Source organism: Podarcis muralis, chromosome 6 (assembly GCF_964188315.1).
Source record: "Podarcis muralis chromosome 6, rPodMur119.hap1.1, whole genome shotgun sequence".
Taxonomy (NCBI): domain Eukaryota; kingdom Metazoa; phylum Chordata; class Lepidosauria; order Squamata; family Lacertidae; genus Podarcis; species Podarcis muralis.
This window is the reverse complement of record NC_135660.1, coordinates 82865073-82889670: the sequence shown is the minus strand read 5'-3', so window position 1 is coordinate 82889670 and position 24598 is coordinate 82865073. Positions and strand designations below refer to the sequence as shown.

The window sequence follows — 24598 nt, the reverse complement described above, 5'->3', positions numbered from 1 at the left end:
CTGCAGCAACTGAAGCACTGAGGACTAGAGGCGCAGTCCACCAGGAATTTCCCCCAGTGCAAGCCCCGTTGCAACAAATAGCATATAACACAAGAACAAAACGTGCTCCAATAAAACCCCCATTCCATTAAATGGGCTTTATGCATGAGAAGTTGGATTATACACTTCAGTGTCGCCAGCAACTGTTTACACACCTTGTCTGGGTCTGGTAGGTTCCACAGTTTTGCTTAAGTTGCCCCGTTACTTTCCGGTCACATACAATAGGGGTCACATTAAATACAACCATACAATTGCTACAAAGATTACCCCATTAATCAATGCATTTCTTTCGTCTACTATACAAATTGATTTGGTGGGATATTATTGTCAGTAATGGCATGTGACATTTATTTCCAGCCCTCCACTGGGAGCCGAGGAAATATCCTCTCTGTACAAACCCTACATTATTTCAAGATTTCTAACACAGCTTTAGACTTCAGGCTCCCTGAATGAGACCTAAACCTCTTCTGACGGTGATGCTAACTACAGATCAACACCACAGATCTGTTGCAGTTTATGTTCTACCACTGTTTTGTGCTCATTAATAAAAAAAAATTAACGCTTTGCATGTCAACTGTGTTATACGTCTGTAACTGTTTACTTATTGCCTAAAGTTGGAACTAAATGTCTTTGACAACATCTCTTTCCTCTTTCATTATGGATAGCTCAGTTGGTTAGAGTGTGGTGCTGATAATGCCAAGGTTGCAGGTTCAGTTCCCGTAAGGGGCAGCTGCATATTCCTGCAGTGCAGGGAGTTGGACAAGATGATCCTCAGGCTCACTTCCATGACTCTTCCATGTTGTGTGGAAGAACTGAGTGCCATGGTGGACCTCCCCCATACTGCTTTAAACATTATTTTCCCCTACTTTATATCAACAGCCACCAGCTGGCAGGTCCCTTGCCCCACCCACCCACCCACCCACCACAATGCCCCAACTTATTTTAGGAAATCCAGTTTTGGGGCCCCAGGGTCTTGTGTCCTGGTATATTGCCACATAAGCATGGCAGCTTCTGGAGGAGGAGGAGGAGAAGAGGAGGAGGAGTAGTAGTAGTTTGGATTTGATATCCCGAGTCTCAAAGCGGCTAACAATCTCCTTTCCCTTCCTCCCCAACAACAAACACTCTGTGAGGTGAGTGGGGATGAGAGACTTCAGAGAAGTGTAACTAGCCCAAGGTCACCCAGCAGCTGCATGTGGAGGAGCGGGGAATCGAACCCAGTTCACCAGATTACGAGCCACTACACCACACAGGTGCTCTACTTGTGTTCCCCGAGTGTCGCCACAGTGCTGTCCCCATATACTTCACTTAAAGGGGAAAGGAGGGAGTTGGAGAGAGAGAGAATGGGTGAGAGGGAGCTTAGATTTTACTCAGATCTGGTGAAGAATTTCATTCATTTCCCCTCCTACCCAGTCACAGATGACAAACCACCTCCAGCCAACCCACATATATGTGACTGCTGCTCCGTGGCAGCAGCAAGAGACAGAGTGGAAATAAAGGAAAGGGAATGCAAAGGAGATTTCCCTCATTCTTCCAGTGCCTGGCATGTTACTAGGCAATGAATCGGTCAGGCACAAGTAGACCAAGGAAATGTAATTTCCCCAACAGTGACAAAAAAACCCAATTTAAAACTCCAGGGCCCACGGAGGTAATTCAATCTGACCCCCTTATATTTCCTGTAATTTTAAAATAAAGAAATATAATAGGTAAACTGCTCTGAGGAAGAGTCAGAACAGCAGCAACAGCTACCAGGGAAATGGATGGGAGGGAGGGGCATTTGGGGTTTCTAAGGACTATCAATCCTAATGTTAATCCCAAAGTTGTACTCAAAATAAACGTTGCATGCCATTAGTGATAATAAGCAGCAAAACAAACTCATAGAATAAGCAGTAGTTAAACTACAATTTCTCGGCTCAAATGTCCCAGGAAACAGTTTTTTAACCAACCACATCCTCTTCCTTGAAGGTGGGTGCGTGTGTGGGAAGGACTGATTTCTGATCTGCTTATTCATTCCACTGTTATCCCACTCTTCTTTTAAAGAGCTCAGGATAGCATACATGCTCTTCCTCCCTTTTTATCTGCACAAAACAACCACCACCCTACGAGGTAGGTAGGGTTGAGAGATCATGACTAGCTGAATGGGGATTCAAACCTACCGTATTTTTTGCACCATAACACTCACTTTTTTCCTCCTAGAAAGTAAGGGGAAATCTCTGTGCGTGTTATGGAGCGAATGCCTGCGGGTGGCGGGGGGGATCTGCTGCAGTCGTGAGCAGAGGATCCATGGTTCCCCTTCCTTCTCTCCTCCGTGGTTACAAAGCATGGATCCACATGGATCCTCAGGATTTTTGCATTGGGCTACTCCAAACTCACTGTCAGATCACATGTGGCCACAACATGAACCACAAAAATCATATATCCACTATTTCGTTTAGAATATATATTTTTTTCTTGTTTTCCTCCTCTAAAAACTACGTGCGTGTTATGGTCTGGTGCGTGTTATAGAGCGAAAAATACGGTAAGTATCCACCATCTGAGCCCAATGCTTTTAACCATGGCACTACGCTGGCTCCACGGTTTATTGGATCATTGCATTTGAATGGGGCCCCTATCCTACGAATGCTGTGAATTAAGACAGGGAAAGGGGATTCCATTCAATTTTGTTATTCAAGAGCATAGTCCTCCCTAATACTAACAGCCAGTTTAGGACCTCCGCAGAAGAAAACACACTATGCACCAATGTACGTTTACTGATGAATGTTATCAATGTACAGTGGTACCTCGGGTTAAATACTTAATTCGTTCCAGAGGTCCGTACTTAACCTGAAACTGTTCTTAACCTGAAGCATCACTTTAGCTAATGGGGCCTCCTGATGCCGGTGCGCCGCTGGAGCCCGATTTCTGTTCTTATCCTGAAGCAAACTTCTTAACCTGAAGCACTATTTCTAGGTTAGCAGAGTGTGTAACCTGAAGTGTATGTAACCTGAAGCATATGTAACCTGAGGTACCACTGTATCAGCTTTAAATGAATTAAAGGGGGAGTGCTCCAAGTATACAGCTGCTTATGGGTGTAAAGATAAATCAGTAATCTGTCAAGGGGTTGGTAATAGTCTCATTAACTGAAAAAATAGAAACTTTCCAAATAAATAAATACAGTAACCGTAAGTCGTTCCATTTTTATGGTAGTCAAATTGTTCCATATATAAATCTCCACAGTCAGGATCCCAAGTACTATTTTAGGTGTGCCCAAGGCTGTGTGAAATGGCCAGGGGGATTCTCAACATTTTTTTTTCTTTTATTGGCAGACTTCTGTGCCATATCACAAACAACTTTTGAAGTCCTGTCAGTTTCTAAAGCACTTTGACATGAGGCATTCCTTATCAAACCAAGTCTGTCTTTTAATCTTTTTGTTTTTTATCACACTAGTTGTGGTCAACAGTGGGCGCATTCGGTTGATTATGTTCTCATAAAGTCTGATTATGTTTCCTGTTTCTAACAACATTTCCCCCTTTAATAAAGCAAAGTCATGGGAATCCAGGATCTGAATCATTTTTTCTTGGACCTGTGCATTCCATTTTAACCTTCTATTTACAAGTATCAGATATTCCGTTTCATCCAATAATTTAGGAAAGGCAGGGGCATTTCAGGGTGGGGCTACTGTTTGAGAACTCCCCTCCACTTAAGTGCATGGATTGTAGAGGTTTCCTGAAGCAAAAAAGGGTCATATATTAGACTAGAAGCATTTCCCATTGTGGCTTTTAGTTACCAACCTAAAATGAAATTCAAGCTCAATTTGTAAGCTTCCATTCACAAGCCAGCCACATACAATATTTCAATAGGGATTAGAAAAAGTTTCGATAAGACTAGTTAAATTTCTCATGGGGCTTTTGCATATAAACTCAATGAACTAGGCAGAGAAAATCAGCTGGGGTTAGTCTAATAATTTATTTGCAGATGTTTAAGATAAATAGTATATTTCTGGTTCATACAAATTTGCAAAATGGCCTTTTTCAATATTCTGATTTATCATCTTTGGGGCTTCGTAAACATAGAGCCCCCAAATGATGCTTCTCTTGGTGAAGGGCACAAGATGTAGGTTGTAGGGACAGGGTCAGGGGTCTGCCACTAAGGACAGGTGACTAGAGTCCAGCAGAGAAGACCGGGGAGGAAGCAAAAACAAGTTCAGTTTTGGCAAGCTCCCCACTCATTGCCTGACCTATGTTTAGCAATTCTGATGTGTTACTGAGCAGACAGCTCAAGTTTGGGATGAGTAATCTCCCTTAGTCCCTCTTCAGCAGGCAATGAAAGCAGGCTCCACTTTGAAAATTCTTCCCCCATCATGCAAGCTGACACAGGCATGCTTTTCAAAAACCCACAGCCAATCTGTTGATCATTACTTATTTACAAAGGCCTTCGGGCAGAAAGTCCTGTAAAAACCATACTTGATATGGTATACACTAGCTTTTTCGGCTTGTAGAAGGGGAGGGGGGAAGTCCCCCTAAGGCTACCTCAAACCATCACTTTCTATTGCACATAAAATGTACCGTGTAACACTAAAGTATTTAATATATATGGTATAATATATCTACAGGAAAGGCATTTGTGTAGAAGTGTGTTAGCCTGTATTTGGTAATTTGATGTTTTGCTGAAGGCTATGACTTGAAAAAGCCTGCACCTAGTGCCGAGGACCTGTCATCTCAGTACCCAAGAGCCGGTAGAATAAAGAAGTACCCTAAAGCAGCAAAACTTTGACACAGCTTTGAAGCATATGAAAACAGTATAACTCCCTAGAATTATTATGACTCAAGATCAAAGAAATGAGGCATACTTTACATAGCAAACAGGGACAGTGCACTTCACTCCAAATGTTGCTCTGCCCCCTTCTCTCTCTCTCCTTTTATTTCACATTGATGCCCCTACATTTGTTAGATGATAGCAGGAATGGGAGGTGGGGCGCTCCCCCCCCCTTTAAAACTTCAAGTGGGTAAAATTAATGGAGATGAGATGACTTAGAAATAAGTGGATTGGAAATGATGGAATGACAACATGCACCATACAAGTGAGAAAGTTCTCCCCCACCTCCCATAAACATGTATGCAAACCAGTATTGCACAGGCAATTACTGTAGTTTACATAGGCTTAGTTAGCAAAAAGTCAGGGAGCATTTAGAACAGCAATACATGGCCTGTAGTGGGCAAAAAGGACAGAACTAGGTGCATTTCCCCTCTAAGAATCAACCCAGGTCCTGCCATCCTAAATTATTCCAATGGAAACAACTTGGAGATAAAATGGTGGTCTCAGAGGTGACTTACTGCAGGAGCAATTGAATGCATATTTCTCTGAGCTGCACTTAGTGATAGGAAGTGTGGGGAGGGGAAGTAAGATATGGATTTGTTGACAGCCATCAGAGAAACATTGACCGCTGCCAGGTAGTGATGCCTGTAGGAATTCAACCTTTGTGAGTTCCTATACAATCTGACTTGCACCTCTCAAGCTAATGTGAGGATCAAAACACAGTGATCCTGATGTTGGATTCTGCAAACGTGGTTCTCAGGGGGTTTTTAAAATATTATTTGGGGGGAAATATTTTTTAAATTGTGTATTCTGTTAAAAATACGTATTTAAATGCGGATTTTCAAAAATTGTACATTTTTACCAAAACAGGCAGAGCAGAGCTATGAACACGTGCAAATGGCTCACAGACCAGAAACAGGCTGATCTGTCCATCCATATTGCCATTGAAATAAGATAGCAGTAAAGCAGAAATATCAAATAATTGCAAATATTTGTGTATTCATCAGAGGAGGCATGCCTTTGAATACCAGTTGCTGGGAATCAAAAGCAGGGAGAGTGATGTTGCATTCAGGTCCTGCTTCTGGATCTCCCATAAGCATCTGGTTGGCCACTGTGAGAAGTGGGTTCTGGACTAAACGTGTCCCTGGCATGATCTGGCAAGGCTCTTCTTATGTTCTCCTTTAATCAAATACAGTACACCCATTTGCCTTTCTGCTAATTTAGGTACGATAACTTGGATCTAAATTGGTCATAATTTGTACCCAAAGTTCAACTTTACATGAAAATACATGCAGGGAAATCATGTCCCAAAATTTCTGCAACAGTGCCATCACAATGTCCACGTAATATGTGTAACATTTCTTAAAATGTGGTTGTAAAATCACCACCACCACCATTGGGATGGCCCTTACAGAATCATTAATAGAATTTGGCCAACAGCAAAATCTAAAGTGAACTTGGGGCCTCCTACTAGAGCGAAACATCTGAGGAATTGCGAGGGTTTTAGTAAGGCTACCGATTTGTTTCTTGGCAGTGGGTATCCCAGATATCTCTATTCTGCCATGGGATTTTGCCTAAAGCAAAACTCAGGGTAATGTGGAGATTTTTCTCAGGACAAGAAAGTTTTAATAAGATGAGTGAAAACCTCTGTCAGCTCAAGGGCCTCATTCCCTTCTGGTCAACTTCCTAGGAGTCACATGGCAGTGGTGGGTGGAGTCAGGGACAAGTGTGGGCGGGGCAACAATGGCGAATTTTAGCTTTGTACAGTAGATTAGTTTCTATACACACTCAGACACTCCATCCTAACATCCATCCAGACAAGCAAGAGTTACTATCTGAGTGTGAGGACGCACACTCTAGCCTGGAAGAAACACTCAAGTGATTAGAGGCCCATGAGGGATGTGGTCTGAGGAGAGAGGGCTTCACTGGGGATGGGGTGTAACATGGGGAGAGTTCAAGACAAGCCTGCTAAGGGGCAGCAGTTCCCAGAGACTTAGTATACAGCCTCAGGTGGGCTTGCTTGCAATATCAGCTCCAGAAAACCTTTGCTTAGGGCTCATCCCACGAAAGTAATCTATAGGGGAGCTCTACTGGAAACAAATGCTGCACATCTGAAAACACATGGGAGGGGGAAACCACTAACATCCATAATATGTTTTCACCACCTGCCTTCATAATGTCTTTTTTTAAAAAAAGCAAAAGTCCCCTTATTTCATAATTAATATTGCTTTTAGCCTCAGTAAAACTGCATTAGTTTCGAACTTTGCTTTGGCAAGTACAAAGATTACTAGACCTTAAAAAAAAAACCACAGTCAAAATCAATTAGGGGAAATTTGATTTCAATCGACAGGATAAAAGGAAGGTAATATTCAGGTTCATTTTTGATTGTGATGATACATCTCACATATGGCCTTAAGTACAGAAAACAGTACTCAGAGGGATTCCGACAAAAAGAGAATTGCCCAAGGCAAACTAACCACATGAGTTCTTCTGATTGGTTAGTGCTATCATTAGTGCCACTGCTGTTTAAGAACTACACATGGACAGGACAGGGTGACAGCTAAGACTTTAAAGCCTATGTATTTTTCAAACAGCTTTTCAAACTGTTTTTCATGACAGATTTTTTTTTCCAGCTCTATCATTAACTGCTGACAAGCTGACAGAATAAATACTTCAGCCTTTCAGAAACCATCTAACAATCTTCTCCTTTCCCCACCACCCTGCCATGACACCCCCACCCCGTCCACCACCATTTTTATTGGGGAGGAGGATATGTTGGGAGAGGAGATAAAGATGCGAGTTGCTTAGGGTCTTACCTCATCAGCTTGGGTGAGGAGTTGGGCGAATTTCTCATGCCTCCGTTTCGCTGCTTCTTTTTGGGCGAGAGTGTCGTCAGCTGCTGCTCATCTTCAACTGGAAATACAGGCAACCCATGATGAGGTTAGGATCAGCTCAGATCGCCACACGTCATACAGGCGAAATAGCCAAAGAACACACACACACACAATTCCATTCACACACTGATACTTCACTGCTATCTTGTCTATGCTCAATAAAGACCAAACTGGTGTTAGTCAAAATAGATCAGTTTGAAAGACGAGGAAGAGGAGGAGGAAAGAAAAGCAAGGTATTGACTGAAGAAGTTATGACATGCTTTCATAAAAGATCATCCTTTTTTCTTTTAGTTAGGCTGCGTTTTTGGAAAACGGAAATTAGTGTCCTGATGCATACACCAAAAGATGAAGTCTATTCGGAATCCGAACACTGAACGTTACCAGACTGCACTTTATTAAAGAACCCAATACCCATCGGTTCTGACTCCTTGAATGCCAGACCACAGAGTCTTTGTGAAGAGATGTGCAGCATTCAATGCCTTGATATTCAATGCTTGCAATAAATAAAAACTCTGCAGCTGCGCATTGATCTCCAGCACAACTCAGAACTCATCGCTTCTCCCTTTATCACAAAAGGGGATGTTATCACAGGAGCAGGTGGAACGAGACCAAATGACGGGAGAACTTCCTGTATAACGAAGGATGGGAATTGTGGCAGAGGTTCTTTTGATGGGGATGAAGTGCACTTTGAGGGGAAGATCATCTTCTGAATAGTAAAACAATAGCAGCCAACCACCTTAATATTATTAAAAACAAAACCGCCTTTGGCTAACACTACTGCACGAGGGTCTTCACCTCACCCAAAATTACAGCAAGTTTCCTTACAAGCTAGCAGTAAGTACCATACTTATTCAAGTCATCGAATCTAATATGCACCTCAATTTTCAGAACCTTGAAACCAAAAAAAGTATTTGCTGGCGAATGTAAATGTGCCATCAAATCTAATGCACACCTTAATTTTCGCAACATAATTTGGCCAAAAAGGTAAGCATTAGATTCGAGTAAATACAGTATTTAGCCACTATTGTTAATGTTTAAGGCTCTACCATTTATCACTCTAAGCAGATCAGAGCTCCGCCATTTTAAAGAGTTTCTTTCTGTCAATGTCCCATATGAGAAATTTACACAAACAAAATAAAACAAGTTTATTTCCATCCTGTAACTAAAAAATAAAAATAAGACTAAATATGACTGAAGTGGCTGAGCCTTAGGTAGAAGTTGTGTCCAAGTTAAAAGAAAAGGAGCAAAAAGTACATCAGTGAGAGTGATGTTATGAATCACTGTGAGAACTGTGGCCAAAGAGCAGGACGAAAATTAACAAAAGAAACAAAGAACTATGTGGATATTACAATGACCCACTTAAAAGGTAGATCTGATTTAAAATACTAATCCATTTCCACAGAATTATAAAATGCATCTTTCAAAAAACAAAAACAAGGAAATGCCATTCGGCATGGCACAAGCACTGCAAAAGTCAAATTGCTTAATTTCCCGAAATGATCCCCGCCAAAAGGGATCACATAGGAAACAGCACCACTATCAGTTTGATTGGGAGAGAGTTAAGCATGTGTTTTATGTTGCCACTGAAATCAATGGTATATAAACGCACTTGACTTCAGTTGCATTTTCACTGCTTCTAGGGAATTCTAATTGCAACGCAATACATAAGAAATTGAAGAAAAATGCGGCTAAAATTCATACAGCATCTAGCACGGCACATTACAATTGCTACAATAGGCAGAAAAATAGGTGGTCCACCAAGACCTTCAGCAATTTTCAACTGGCCCATGGCAGGGGAGGGGGGAAGGTTTGGGAACCACTGTATTAACTGATTCCCCAATTAACTGCTTCCTGACTGAAGCAATGAGCAGCACATATGGATTGCAAATGAATTAAAAAAATAAAATTTAAACGACCGTTTCTAAACGTTACTACAGACCATGAAAAGCCAACAACAGAGCCCACTGCAGCTGGCACCATTTTAAAAACACCACCATTACACACACACACAAAAAATTTTATTACAATTTTGAAGGGCTAGTGATGATTGGAGAAGAGCCAAACCAGGTAGCTGAAGCACCTGTACTTTCCCTTTTCCACAATATGTTTCTTCTCTACTTACCTTTTTAAAAAAAGAAGAAGGGGGGACAGGGGTACCAGGGGCACTTTCCTAATAATAATAATAATAATAATAATAATAATAATAATAATAATAATTTTTTATTAATATCCCACCCTCCCCAGCCAAAGCCAGGCTCAGGGCGGCTAACAACAATAAAATAATACAACATTCTAAAATCATTTCATTAAAAATTTACTTCAAATCAAATTGATGGCAACCATTAGGCTAGAGTTCTGTGAAGATTGCCGAAGGAGAGAGTCAGGCTGTGCCCTGGCCAAAGGCTTGGCGGAACAGCTCTGTCTTGCAGGCCCTGCAGAAAGATGTCAAGTCCCGCAGGGCCCTAATCTCTTGTGGCAGAGTGTTCCACCAGATTGAAGCCACAGCCGAAAAAGCCCTGGCTCTGGTTGAGGCCAGCCTAACCTCTCTGTGGCCTGGGACCTCCATGATGTTTTTGTTTGAAGAACGTAAGTTCCTCTGTGGGACATACCAGGAGAGGCGGTCCCGTAGGTACGAGGTCCGTAGATCCCATAGGCAGTCCCACTGCAGGTTTACTAGATGGCAGAAGTGGGAGCAAGTGGCAGGTAGAGTCAGTGGCACTGAAATGCCCAGCCCCATTTTTGCACCTTTAAAAGCTGGGCCTAATGCAGAGGGGGGGGGGAGGTATTATAGAGGGAAGCAGAGGCTGGTCACTACAACTGCTTGGCCTGGTGCTCCTCCACTAAGCACCAGCTTTTAAAGGAAGAAAAAGAAAGCAGGGACAGGCGATACCAGCACCCTCACCATCTGGTGGGCGTATGGGATGTACTTGTGGGAGATGCTCTGGGGAAGGGCCCCGTGCAACCTGTTCCTTGACCTCAGGCACTCTCAAATGCCTGGTGAAGCAGATGCACTTTCGGTGGCTTACAAAGGTGATGTGTGGCCTGCCCTAGGAACTAAGTCTGCCGCCGCTGAAAACATCTTGCCCCATGCCTTTGCCACCTGCACCTGACTTTCAGATGGGACTTGGAGCAGAGCTTTATCCAACGAGATCTCATCACCACTATTCAGGATGCAAAAACCTCTAAGTTAAGAGTGCTGCGATTTGCTTGGCGTGGGACAAAGCACTTGTAGACAAGAACTTTGCTCCAACTCCTCTCTTGTTTGGGCATTGAGTTAAATTAGGCAAGCGTTTGGGGAAGGGGGGAATGCAAACTCCCTCGATTTCTTCTTGATCCTCTTATCCCAAAGTAATTCACTTTACACATTGAGCAGTAGTTTTATTATTATTATTATTTCTTAGCCACCTTAGATATTTAAGACTAGAAAGGTGAGATAATAGTTATTTAGGTACAGTGGTGCCTCGCAAGATGAAATTAATTCGTTCCGCAAGTTTTTTCTTCTTGCGAGTTTTTCGTCTTGCGAAGCACGGTTTCCCATAGGAATGCATTGAAAATCAATTAATGCGTTCCTATGGAGAACGCTTGCCAGGCTGGCGGTGCGGAGAAGGGCTTTTCTCCCCACCGCAAGCCTTCAGGACAGCCATCCGAAGGCTGGCGCAGGGAGAAGGTCTCTCCGCTCCGCCGCCAGCCTTCGGAGCAGCATTCCGAAGGCTGCCGGTGGGGCGGAGAGACCTCCTCCCGTAGCCAGCCTTCGGAGCAGCCTTCCGAAGGCTGCCGGTGGGGCGGAGAGACCTCCTCCTGCCCGCCAGCCTTCGGAGCAGCCTTCCAAAGGCTGGCGGCGGGAGGAGGTCTCTCCGCCCCGCCGCCAGCCTTCGGAGCAGCCATCCGAAGGCTGGCGCGGGGAGAAGGTCTCTCCGCCCCGCCGCCAGCCTTCGGAGGAGGTCCGAGGACAGTGGGGAAGACGCGCTGCGATTCCCCGCTGTCCCGGAGATTTCCCTATGGGCTTTCGTCTTGCGAAGGAAGCCCATAGGGAAATTCGTTTTGCGAAGCGCCTCCAAAACGGAAAACCCTTTTGTCTAGCGGGTTTTCCGTCTTGCGAGGCGTTCGTCTTGCGGGGCACCACTGTAAATCATTTGGGGGGGGGGATATGGGAGAGGATGCTTCCTAAAGTATGTCGATCCCAAGACAAAATAGAAATTGGTGGTTAAAATAACACAGAGACAGTTTCAAAGAAAAAGGGTAATAACAACCAAATTTTAATTTACATGAACTAGATCTTGCTCTCAACCACTTGGCCTGGCCTCCCTGGAAAGGTAGGCATTGGGATTCCTCTATAGCAGGCTTCCTCAGCCTCGGCCCTCCAGATGTTTTTGGCCTACAACTCCCATGATCCCTAGCTAGCAAGACCAGTGGTCAGGGATGATGGGAATTGTAGTCTCAAAACATCTGGAGGGCCGAGGTTGAGGAAGCCTGCTCTGTAGATCCCCCCCAACACCCACACCTCAAGTTTCTCACACCTCCGAAGTCTGGAGAACTCTTAATTGTTCGTGAGTAATGGGACTTGTTCAGAAAACTGGTCCCAAGAACAAAGCTAAGAAGAATGCAAAACACTGAAGGCAAGCAGGTTTCATTCTGGTGTTTCCCCCTCCCTGAGCTTCATAAACTAGCTCTGGATCGGGCATCCATTGTGCCAGCTCAGCCTAAGTTGACATAATTTACACCAGCTTTCTATGCTTAGGATGGCCCAATTAATTGTTAACACTGCATATTTATTGAACTGCCTTTTAATGAAAATGTGTTCTTTTTTTGCTGAACTGATAAAATTATTATTGTTTGTTTGTTTGTTTAACTATTCTGGAAAATAAACTGACATCAATGCATGTACAGAATTACGCAGGCTTCCTTTTATCAATTCTTAAATACAGAGGTTCAGGAATTTGACACAGAATATTGTAGGATCTGAACTCCCATCCTGTAAAATCCAAGACCTCGGTTTTCTAGATAGCTTTGATTGTAATACATAATATACAGTACCATCCTCACAACAACCTAGAGCTTACTTTTCCCTAATAGGCACAGCATTAAACTGTTTTATCTTTTGAGGAATACTTGGTGTAGGAGAAGCATCAGACAATGGCTAATGAGGCTTCAGATACTCTGATTAGACTGCAGTTTAGCTTTAAAGTCACAAGGATGTTTTAAAATCTTTGATATTATATATATATATATATATATATATATTCATTATTCCAATGACATAACCTCCAGACAATGTTTCATGAAGTGATTTAAGATGTGCTGGTAATTTTAATGGCCTTTGTGCAAAGGCGAACATCTGAAACAACATCTTACTTGGCTTTTATCCTCAATTCTTACTTTAAGCACATTCAAGAAAATGACTTCAAAGAAGCAGTGGTCAAGGTCTTTAGCTATTTAAGTTATTTTAATACGCTTATAAAAATAAATCTGTCACCTTCATTGTCTCATCTATGTCACCAACAACACAGTTAACAGGGGCTTTTAACAAAACCCAACTTTGCTGATTCCAAAGTAAGTTGTAACAGCTAACAAGATTAATCAAACATTAATGCAAACTTGTACACTTGCCAAGCTTATTGATGAAAAAGGTAAAGATTTCAAAGCCAGCCAAACAGGAAACACAAAACCAACCAGAAACCATTAGTTGACTAGCTATCTCGATTAAGGTATTAATCACTACATCTGGAGAAACTCACATCTGCAAGGACTTAGCTGAGCATTAGTAATGTCATTTTCACATTGAAAATGTTCAGATTGCACAACCCATGCAGAAAGCAGTATCGGTTGCCTGATGCATCCGGCTTATGGGGCTACCTACAGAGCTCTCGGTTCAACCCCGGCTTTTTGTTCTGGTAATGGCAGCATTTGGCAGGTAGGCTGCATGCCCTTTGCAGTCTACAGTAGGAAGTTTTTCCATGCTCAGCAGAGTTAAGGGGCAGCAGCGAGGGATTGCTGGGTAGAAGGAGGGCTCCTTTGCGGTTATTAACAAGCGTAACTGGTTCCGGGACTCCATCAGTGGACGTGATGCCAACTACTGCATGGGTACATGAGCTCTTGGACTGAACTGAGCGGTTTGAGTAACTCGGTTTAGCTTCATTCTTTACCTCTAAACAATAAGGAAAAAGCGCAAATTAATGCTTTGTGCATTAAAAAGACTGCCCAAACTACACTGATGTATCAGATTTATGTGGCAATCTTGGGCTTGTGGCAGTTGCCTCTGAACCCAAGTCCACACAGGCTCCAAACTGCATGAAAAGGGATTCAAAAACTTTTCATTAAACGTTTTCTCCATATTCTGAACCTCCCCCCCCCCCCATCACAACTACAGACTCCTGTGCTGCGTTGTAGTCACCATGGAAGATTCAGCGTGCAGGTTTTTGGATCCTGGCCTACGTGTGTGGTCAGCTTCATTTATTCTAAAAATGTACTTTTGCAAAAATAAATATATGAGGTTCATTTCACTATATTATCATCATCTGTAAGCAATAATCCCAACCTAGAGGATGTGCATCCAATGGAATCTTTACTTCCCACATGTTGATAAAATCTCTCTCTCTCTTTTCATGGCAGAGGAGACGGATTCTCTCAGTCCACCCAAAATAACAGGGGAAGCATCTAAGAATATGCTAACAGAGCTAGGTAGCTCCATTTACGTTTTCAGGCACTTAATCATGAAATAAACTTTATTTAATGGGACTAAATGATGTTGAATCCTGGTGTCCTGACTTAACTGAGTTGTGTAGTGGACTACAAAACTTCATCTTCAGGCTGGCTGGGTGGGGGGGAACTACTAATGTTTCTGGACTATTGCTAATGTATTCCCCCCCCCCCTTTTGAAGATGCACACTTGCACAGCATTGCTAATCCACCCTACATCCACCAGGATCCCAGGGCAGTTTACAACTGGGACATTAAAACAGCAATAGTATAAATCCTAAAACAATACTTCAAGCAAATAATGCTATACACAATTAAAATTAGCCATATTATTTCAGCAAGCTAAGAGCTTTGTTTTCAGCTAGTTTCCCCCAGTAATTCTACCCCCAGGCCTGTGTGAAGAGACATGTATTCTAATGGCATCAAAAGCCTAGTAGTGAAAGTGCTGGACACCTCTAAAGGGAGGAAGGACCCCCCTCTTCCATATCACCAATAAATAAGCTAAATTCATCGGTGGAACAACCATTTTAGATTTTATTTTATTTGGTTGCGTTGTTATTTAGACATGGTTTAAATCATCATCATCATTTTATTATTTATACTCCGCACATCTAGCTGGATTTCCCTAGCCACTATGAGTGGCTTACAGCATATATTAAAGTGATTTGAGGTGCAATCGTCTTACGCGTTTACCTGAAAATAACCCTACTGTATTCAATGTGGCCTACTCATAGGTACGTACATATTTGCTTGAGAGGAGGAGGCCCCATGGAGTAAGCATTTATAGGATTACCTTGTCATTTTAACCACCCTCAATACATTTGGGCACCTGAGGCGAACCACAAAATGGTGCCGTCCCCAGCCACCAAGGAAGAAGGGGTGAGTGAAGATATCTACCATCAGGAACAAGCGGGTGAATAATAATACACACCAGGAACAAGGGTGGGAGGAGACTAGCAGCCCTCCTATTTGCAAAGAGGCCTTTGTAGAGGTGGGCAAGGGGAAGGGCTGTTGAGGAGACAGAAGACCCAACAGATCAGGCTGTGGCAGTAGTGAGTGGGTTATTCCTTGGTGTATGAATCTGCTGCCCCTTTGGTTCCTGATGCCTGAGGCAGCCACCTCACCTTGCCCCATGGGGGGGCCAGCCCTGTACAAAGCCATGCTACACTAGTGATCCCAACTACATCAAAAAGCGAATAAAGCACATGAAGAAATTTCAGAGCAATGAAAGCAAACTTTTATGCTTATAAATATATTATAATACTGGTAAAGAAAAGGGAGCGCAGGGAACTTGTGTGCTGATAAGCACGTATCTTTGTATGTACAGGAAGGTATGCAGAGTTCTGCAATCAAATAAGTAGCTCACAAGTAAATTGCCGATTGGGATGTATACATAGAACCCAGATGTCAACCAGTTGCTTTCTAGAAACAGGAAACATGTCTCTATCACAGAAAGCTTATCACATGCTATCTACACCAGATACATTAAAGCTTGAAAGAGTTATTCCGGTTTGCTTTTTAACAAATTCCATATGAATGGCTTAATCCTGTGCCCGCCAAATTCAGGAGAGGGGGGGGGGGGAATCAAAGTTTTCAACGTTAACATTTTGCATCTGCAGCCTTGCTCCAGGAGTAATTCCTCAGGGTGCATGCATGTGAACATGTTTCATCTAAAGGTTATCTGAAAGACTTGCTTGTGCGTTATCTTATGAATGGCAGTATCAGCCATGACCTTTATTTCTAGCAAAGAGTTAATAACGCAGATGGCATCTTGGTTTCATATGAGTGTACCAACAGGGATCACTCCAGGAGCTACAACTAGCATAAGACCTAAGATGCAATGAAAATGATACCTACTATCATGTACCCTTTCTAGTTTATACAAAACCCTTGGACAGAGAGGCAAAGCAAAGCTAACCATGAAAAGACAGTGTGCACAGGTGGACTAGGTGTAAAAAGAGTAAGAGGTGGAGTTGGTGGAGCTGCAGAACCCAACAACGCTGAAAAACCAAGGTAACCTTTTCCAGGAACAGTCAAGGGAAGACTGAACATCCCTACCAGATACAGCCCTCCCTAGGTTCAAGAAGACTATAAGGAGAGCTCAGCTGGGTCAGAACAAATTTACACTTTATCTTACACCGTTTCCACCAGTGGCAAACTAAATGTCTCTGGGAAGTGCATGAGCAAGGCTTGAAAATAAATAGCTACTAGCCATATAGAGAAATATACACGTTCTATTTGCCTTTTCACAGCGGTTGCCGATCTGGTCTGCCTTTTATTGGTGTGGGGTATGAGATGCACAGCAGCTGTCCAATCACAGCTACATTAAACCCTGGACGAAACGCATGATGTGACCTCATCACCCAGCATGTTTCTCCGCCCCTCCTCCATTTCACTGGCTGCCACTTGGCAAGGAAACTCAAGAGCACAATGAGTTCATGTCATACATTTTGGGTCGCTAGCCATTACCAGGAAGAGGGGGAGAACAAGATGCAAGGCCAATGTCTTTGGCGGCAGCCCACGTCTAAAGAAACTAGTCCTAATCTAGGTGTCTAATCCATGCATGTAGAGGGACATAATTTTGGTTATAACTAATTTTGGCTACATAACGCCTGCAGAAATCTTGTTCCAGAGGCACCCAGGGAAAGATGTCATTAAAGCTTGAGTTACGTAAAGACAACTCTGGACTTTCATTGGAATTTTCTTTCCTTGATATTTATTTGCTACATTCAAGTTAATTTTAATGATAATCAAGTCCCGAAGCATTTTTTAAAAAGTAACCAATGTAGATAATTGGGTATTTCCATGCCTGTGGCACTCTCTGCTATATTCCCTTTGAATGTGCACTTGCCACAACTAAAAAAAAGGGGGGCTTTATGTAGCTTTAATTTAAATGTAACAAGGCAGAATACCAGCGCAGCATTTTGAAACAAATGGCTGAAACTAGCTCCTGCATGATTTGCCTGGAAGCAGTGCCAAGAATGCATTTAAAATAAAATGATTTAAAAAGGAAGAAAAAGGAACTCGCCCACTGCCAGCATCAATATTCTTTGGAATTGTTCAACATCCAATAATCACTGTGTCTCCAGATGCCTATGGAGTATTAATCTGTATTAATGGCAAAAACCTCATATTTATTTCTCATCCTACTCAAGCATTATGAGCCATGAAGCATAGCATAGCTGTGTTTTCCACTATTTCTTGCCACACCCTAATCATAGACACTATTTTGTTCCCTCCCCTCAATTTACAGTTTCTTACCTCTTCTTAAGGAACCAACAAGACCAAATACTAGGCTTCTATTTTCTGGCAGTTTACATAAAATCCCCCTTCAGCTATTATCTGAGCACGTTAAACAAACATGCAAGGGTGGAGGGTGGGTCAGTGAGAATCCGTGCCTTAGCTCCACCCGCTATTCTCATTGACCTCCATTAGATGCACAGAGACTGACTGAAGTGGGGAGCCCACCCTGTAATCATCCACCTCTGATTTGTGGAGGGTAATAAGAACAATAACAGGGACAGAGCTAGCACACTGATCCCCTTTAACACACACACACCCCAAATCTTATTTAACATGCTTAGAGAATGTGCCTTGCTGGGTTACAATGAGCTACGAATTCTGAAACACACACACAAAAAAATGATCAAGATTTCTGGTGACCAGAGTTCGGTTTGATTCAGGTGTGGGCAAACAATGCCTGTCTCCCCGTTTTCCAATGACAATGCCTATTTAGACTTATCTACTTATGACTCTGTGAATCAGGCATCTGAAAAGACTCACAACGGTTCCTCCAAACTGTCAGCTATTGCTGTGATTTTACCCAGCACCCTCTGTACAAGACAACAGATTAACCATTAGACTAGATATGTTGAAAATATACAGCTTCAACCTTTCCCCAGCTAGCTCAGAGCGATGTATGGATGATTATTTCAACCGTCAGCTGCCGCATAGACTTAAACCCCTGCACAATAACTCCTGGATTCATCTGCCCCTTGTCAAACTCACACAGCCTTACTTTGAATATACGTGGTATGGCAGTTTCACTGCGGATCTAGAATAATCCAGACGGCCGCTGTCTCTTTGTTAACAGGAAGTTGAGCTGATGAGTTTGTAATGCATTTCTTATCAAAGGTAGTTAAAAAAAAAATTGCACTCAGTCGGTCTGGGTTGGAGTTTATCATATACTCAAAGAGAGTTAAATCAAAACATTTAATTTTCTGTTCGGAGAGATAAAAATTCCTTGCAAGTTCCTTAAAAAACAACAAAAACAAACCCTTCCAGTTTTTTGTTCATACATTGGCCATTAATACTTCAGTTTCTTTCCATTTCCCAAGCAAGATATGTAGCAAATCATTGATTATCAGAAATACAGGGTCATGGTATAAAGTGTTCATTCTCTAAAACAGTCAATTTGAATGAAAGGGAAGGTTTGCAGACTTGTTTAGGATTAATGCAAGAATCTGTGAATTTCTTTTCCTAATGAGAAAAACTAGGAACATTGGTTGTTGCACTTAAATGTCAGAAGGTCTGAAAATATACTGTCACATCTGTGAAAGCAAAACAAGGTGAGGAGACCAGAACTTTACACAGTATTCCAAATGCAGTCGCACCATAGTTTTGCAGAACAGCATTATTATATTGGCAGTTTTATTGTCAACTCCTTTCCTAAGGATTCCTAACATGGAATTTGCCCTTTTCACAGCTGCCACATACTGGGCCAACAACTTCATCAAGCTATCCAGTATGACACCCAAGGTCTTGCTCCTGGTCAGTCACCAGATCCCATGAGGGTATATGTAAAATAATAATGATAATGATAATAATAATAATAAATGTCCCAACATGCATCACTTTACACTATTTTTCGTTGAATTGCACTTGTCAATTGACCACCTATTCATTCAGTTTGGAGAGGTCCTTTTGGAGGTCTTCAAAATCCCTTTTTTGTTTTAATTGTCCTGAGCAATTTAGTATCATTAGGAACCTTTGCCGCCTCACTGTTCACTCCCAACTGTAGATCATTTATGGTCAAATTAAAAATGCATATGTCCCAATATTGATCTTTGGGGGGATTCCACTTTCTTCATCTGTCCATTTATTCCTGCTCTGCGCTTCCTGAAACTTATCCAATTCCTGATTCACCTCTAATCTCATTCCTTGACTACTAAGCTTACTGGTGAGGTACTGGTGATTTGACTGTTTGACTATTTGACTGTTGTTAGCCGCCCTGAGCCCGGCTTCGGCTGGGGAGGGCGGGATATAAATAAAATTTATTATTATTATTATTATTTGTTGAAACATTTTTGAAAGTCCAAGCACACAATGTCAACCCAATCACTTCTGTCTATATGTTTGTTGACACTGTCAAAGAACTCTAATTGCTTCCTGAGAGAGATCCTGCCCTTGCAGAAGCCATACTGGCTCTACTTCAGTAACGCTTGTTCTTCCATATACTTGGTTATTTTAGCTTTAACAATACTCAAATTTTCCTGTGATAAATATTAAGCTAACCAGTCTGTAATTTCCAGGATCCTCCCCCACCCCCAATTTAAAAAATGGTGCTACGTTGGCTAATTTCTAGCCACATTTGAGTTGAGGTAGATGCCATCTGGTCACAGTAATTTGTCAGTTTTTATTTTGCCTTTAGGCCTCTAACTTCATCTCTCATTGCCATAATCTGCCTCAGTTCCACTTTCTCTTGCTGCATTTCTATGTCTGGCTCACCTCATTCCTCGCTTCTCCATCTTGTGTCTCACTGCTGAAATTTTGCAAAGCATAATGTATACTCCTGGCTCAGGGCTGGGTCTGGTATCAGCCCCAGAATCCCCTCTAGGGGGTCTGTGCCCTAGAAAAGCCCATGGGCACTGATAAGTACCATGAGCTTCCTCAGGTGGTGCTCTCAGGCACTGTGGGAAATTTTAAATGGTGGCACATATCCACCAGGTAAGCCCAAAGCCATAGTTTCCACCAACTTAATAGGGGTCCTATTGGCAGCACCTTGTTGAGGGCACCCTCAAACCTGAAGTAGCCTGATCAGGATCCCAAATGCTGCACATTATTCCCTTTTCAGCCCCTCTTCCAGGGGTAGGTCCTTGTAAACCCTGGATGCTCTTCCCCAAGGGAAGGAAGACCTTTCTGCTCATACGCAGGGTTGGCTGTTGCAATCAGTTAAACAAACAATAAAATGACCTTTTCCCCACAATGTTCATTATATCAATGACTAGGCCAGGGGTCAGCAAACGTTTTCAGCAGGGGGCTGGTTCACTGTCCCTCAGACCTTGTGGGGAGCCGGGCTATATTTTGGAGAGAGAGAGAAAAGAGAATGAATTCCTGTGCCCCACAAATAACCCAGAGATGCATTTTAAGTAAAAGGACACATTCTACTCATGTAAAAACATGCTGATTCCCGGACCGTCCATGGGCCAGATTTAGAAGGCAATTTGGGCTGGATCCGGCCCCCAGGCCTTAGTTTGCCTACTCATGGACTAAGCAGCCAAAATTCTCTTTCTCCAGTACTCCAGCAAACGATCTAAAATGTGAGAAACAGTTGTGCACATGCAGAAATGATGGTGCCAGAAGCAGAGCATCAGTTGCAGGTTGCCGAAAATGTACACGAATGACATTTTTGCAGCATAGTTGGATTGGCCTACATATTATGCCCCTATAGGTAGAGACATAAATCTGGGTGCTCAAGAATGCAGCCATCACTCTGCTTTCTAACTCACATATGCCCACACTAAACATTAACTGCTAATTTGTGGGAAATTAGAATCAAGCACAATTTCCACTCTGGCACTTTTATGGCCTTATTGAACCATGCATATTTTGGGACTTTTGTCCTCTGATTCCTTCATTTTGCCTTTTCAGGCCTTTCTACAGTGCTGACTTCCTAGTTTATGAATCACTGTCTGTTTATTCAAGTCATTAAAGTGCTATTGGCAAACTGTCCAATGAAAGCTTTCAAAGATATCAGGGGGCATTTTTCTCTGTCAGCTTGACAATCCATACATGTCCATGCCGCCGTGGTATAAAAATGTTATGATTAAATTCTGTGGATGAAAATTCTACAGCCATCCACCCACTCACACATTAGTACTATTAAAATGGAACAGAAAGTTGTTTTGAACAAGGCCAGCTCTACTATTAGGCAGAATATGCTGACTGCCTCAGGCAGCAAAGGCAGAGCAAGTTTACAGTAACACACCCTCCAACATTTCTCTGATAAAAATAAGCACATCCTACCATACCCTCCAACATTTCTCCAAATAGGAATGTCCTAAGGGAAACAGGACATTGTGGGATCAAATCAGAAATTAAGATGGCTTCTGTAAATCCAGGAGTGTTCCTGGAAAATAGGGACACCTGGAGGGTCTGCAATAACAGCCTCATTTGGAAGAGCCCAAAAACATCTGCACACTCAGGACTTTATTTGACTTTCCATGACCACAATCACCCTATAATTACTGGGGGGGGGGCTGCCTAGTAACATAAAAGTTAAATATTAGAACTTCGTATTATGAGCTCCAGTTAGACTCCACCCATTGGACTTTCGTTTGTTCTACTGCTCAGTTTCAGTTCTGTTCTTTGTGCAGTCACCAACAAAGAAGCATTCTGGGTTGCCATATTAGTTCATTCTGCAATTATTATGAAGGGAAGAGCAGGACTGGGTGCTTACTTCTAAAGGGTGAAATAAAGAGAAAACTTAGTGATTTGGAAAAAGCCTAAGTTACCCTATGTTTTAAATTCATTACACCCTTTCCCCCCTTCTTCAGATGGCAAAGGATGAAAACAGCCCTAGAGGAATGAAAGCACTGCTGTGCACCCTACAGTTTAGCTGGGCCGTAAATCAGATCCAATTCCTGATTTCCCCAAAAGCACAAGATACTTTCATAAAAACCAACCAGTAAACTAAAAAATAAAATAAAATAAAATTGATTCCACAATGAGTTTCCAATCTCTCAATAGGCATCTATATAGCAATCAGTTAAAAACTTTTTCCTTGATTGTCTAACAGGAAGGAAAATCTGAAGGTCACAAATATGACTAGAAGCAGGGACCCTCAAGAAGGAGTTAACAAGCCTACTATAAAGTATTTTCCTCTCTGCCCTTCTCTAAACTTGTAGTATGGAAAGGTTTGTCTTTTGGGTGGAATTTGAGATACCCAATTCTGTATTTCAAGAGGGTTAGCTACATTTCTTAAGGTTCTCTACCATACACAAATTCACAGCCAATGTTGGGAGAAAATATATATTTCCCCAGAGAAAATATATGAAGGCTTTCCAAGGTCATCAAGAGCATTTCAATAAGACTTAACAATACCGTATTTCTCATTAAGTGCATATCTAAGTCATATCCTTAAATTCAGGCAAATATTTTTTCTTAATCTAAAATAGATTTTTTTTAAATGAATAGCACCATGACTCTTTTCCAAGATTCTTTTGTAAATGTAAGTTTTCAAACCTGTCTTTAATGTATTTATTTAATAATAAAATTATTGCTATTATTATTATTCATTCGTAAAGCTTAACAGTCTCAGGCTAAGCTGTAGGGTTAAGATTATTTGCACCTACATATTTGGGTTTTTTGAACTGAGAGACACAAAGTGTCCTTCTCTTAATATATAGCTAAGAAAGACATCCTCTGCCCTTTGTCTTGTTGCCTGAGAGAAGGTTTTGACACCAGCTACAGGAGACATGGAAGCAAGGAGTTGCAGCGCCAAAAGCATTAGTGGGAACGGGCTGCGATTATGTAGTTCTGTCAAACTGTACTAGTGATCTGTCCTGCTGCTGTTGTCTGCTAGACACTAATGGAGGTTGCACCTTTGTGGCTAAATAGACTGCACAACGATCAATCACGTTAAGGTCAGTGAAGCCTCCAACACGCTCAAAATGCGGAGCTCACAGGTGGATCATATTTAAAATGGAATCACCTGCAATCCACCAGTTACTTGTACCTGGTGTCGTTAACTATTTATGCTCGCCCAGCCTAACCAAGTTTATGTGGGCGAGCATAAATGAAGATATATACAAGTACCTTGTTGCCAAAAAGAAAAAAGGAAGAGGGGGAAGAGGGAGAGAGAGAATAGGGCCCTTGGTGATTGTTCTGTTCGCCTGGATTTAGAAGCCTTCTGTTTATTGTATACAATGTATTTGACAGGAAACTAAAGTTATTTAGTAGAGAGGGAAAGGGTCCAGCAATACACACGTGGATACTTCTCTATAGCACTTAGCTATAAATCTAGAGTCCAGCTCAAAACTCCTTTCTTACTACCAGAGACTGAAATAATTCTGCCCTGGACAATGGAGTTAACTTACTGTGCAGGATGTGCTACTAGCCTGGGAGAACATACCAGTAGGCATTGAGACCACAGATGCAGACAAATTTTTGATGCCTATTTTAAGATGTACCCCTCTAAACCTTTCAGACTCGGGAGCTACCTTTAATCCTTGCCTGAAACAGGACACACACTATTGATTTTCATTTTTTAATATGTACACCTGCCTGCCTTTCTTTTTTCTCCCCATGCTCTCTTTTATCGCTTTCTGTCTTTCTCCCTGCCTTTCTCCCTCTCTTTAACAACAATCTAAGAAACAGAAAAATCCACCTTAAGAGTGCAGGGCCGGCCCATGCATGAGGTGGACTGGTGCAGCTGTCTCAGGTGGTGGAATCCTGAGGGGTGGCGCCTATGCCTGCCGCTGAAGAAGTGGCAGCAGTGTCTTCCAGCAAGATCTTGTGGAACTCTCACAATTGCTCACAAGATCTCGCCAGAAGCTGCTGCCACACAAACCCCAGTACATGATGCTTCAGTGGCAGGGATGGCACCTTCTTGTTTTGCATCAGGCGGCAAAACAGAATGGGCCGCCCCTGTTACATTGGGTGTGAGCCACTTATGGGTTTCAATCTACAACTCCACTGAGTTTTCATTTCAAACCAGTAATGAAATGTCTGGATCTTTTTAGGAGGAAAATGAGGCTACCAGAAATTCACTGTTATCAAGACCTGTGAGACAATCCAATTATATTACTGTATCAGCTCTTGGGGGCAATCTATATCTTACTGACTTTATTTATTTAGCTTTGCAAAATCATTCTTTATTATTTTGGCATTGAGTGTAATTTTATGCTAAAAAAGCTAAGGGCCACTTCACACATTTTTTTTAAAAGCCCTATTGGATG

General features: G+C 42.2%; 1 protein-coding gene across 8 annotated transcripts in view; it reads right to left on the bottom strand.

Annotated features, from left to right (window-relative positions):
• KCNMA1 (potassium calcium-activated channel subfamily M alpha 1) overlaps window positions 1-24598 on the bottom strand; it is a 544144-nt gene that overhangs the window by 70211 nt on the left and 449335 nt on the right. For all 8 annotated transcript variants that reach the window (XM_077930638.1, XM_028729135.2, XM_077930634.1 and 5 more), the window contains one exon: window positions 7647-7743. In XM_077930638.1, the coding sequence (XP_077786764.1) occupies window positions 7647-7743 (97 nt within the window). The remainder of the gene's footprint in view (window positions 1-7646; window positions 7744-24598) is intronic.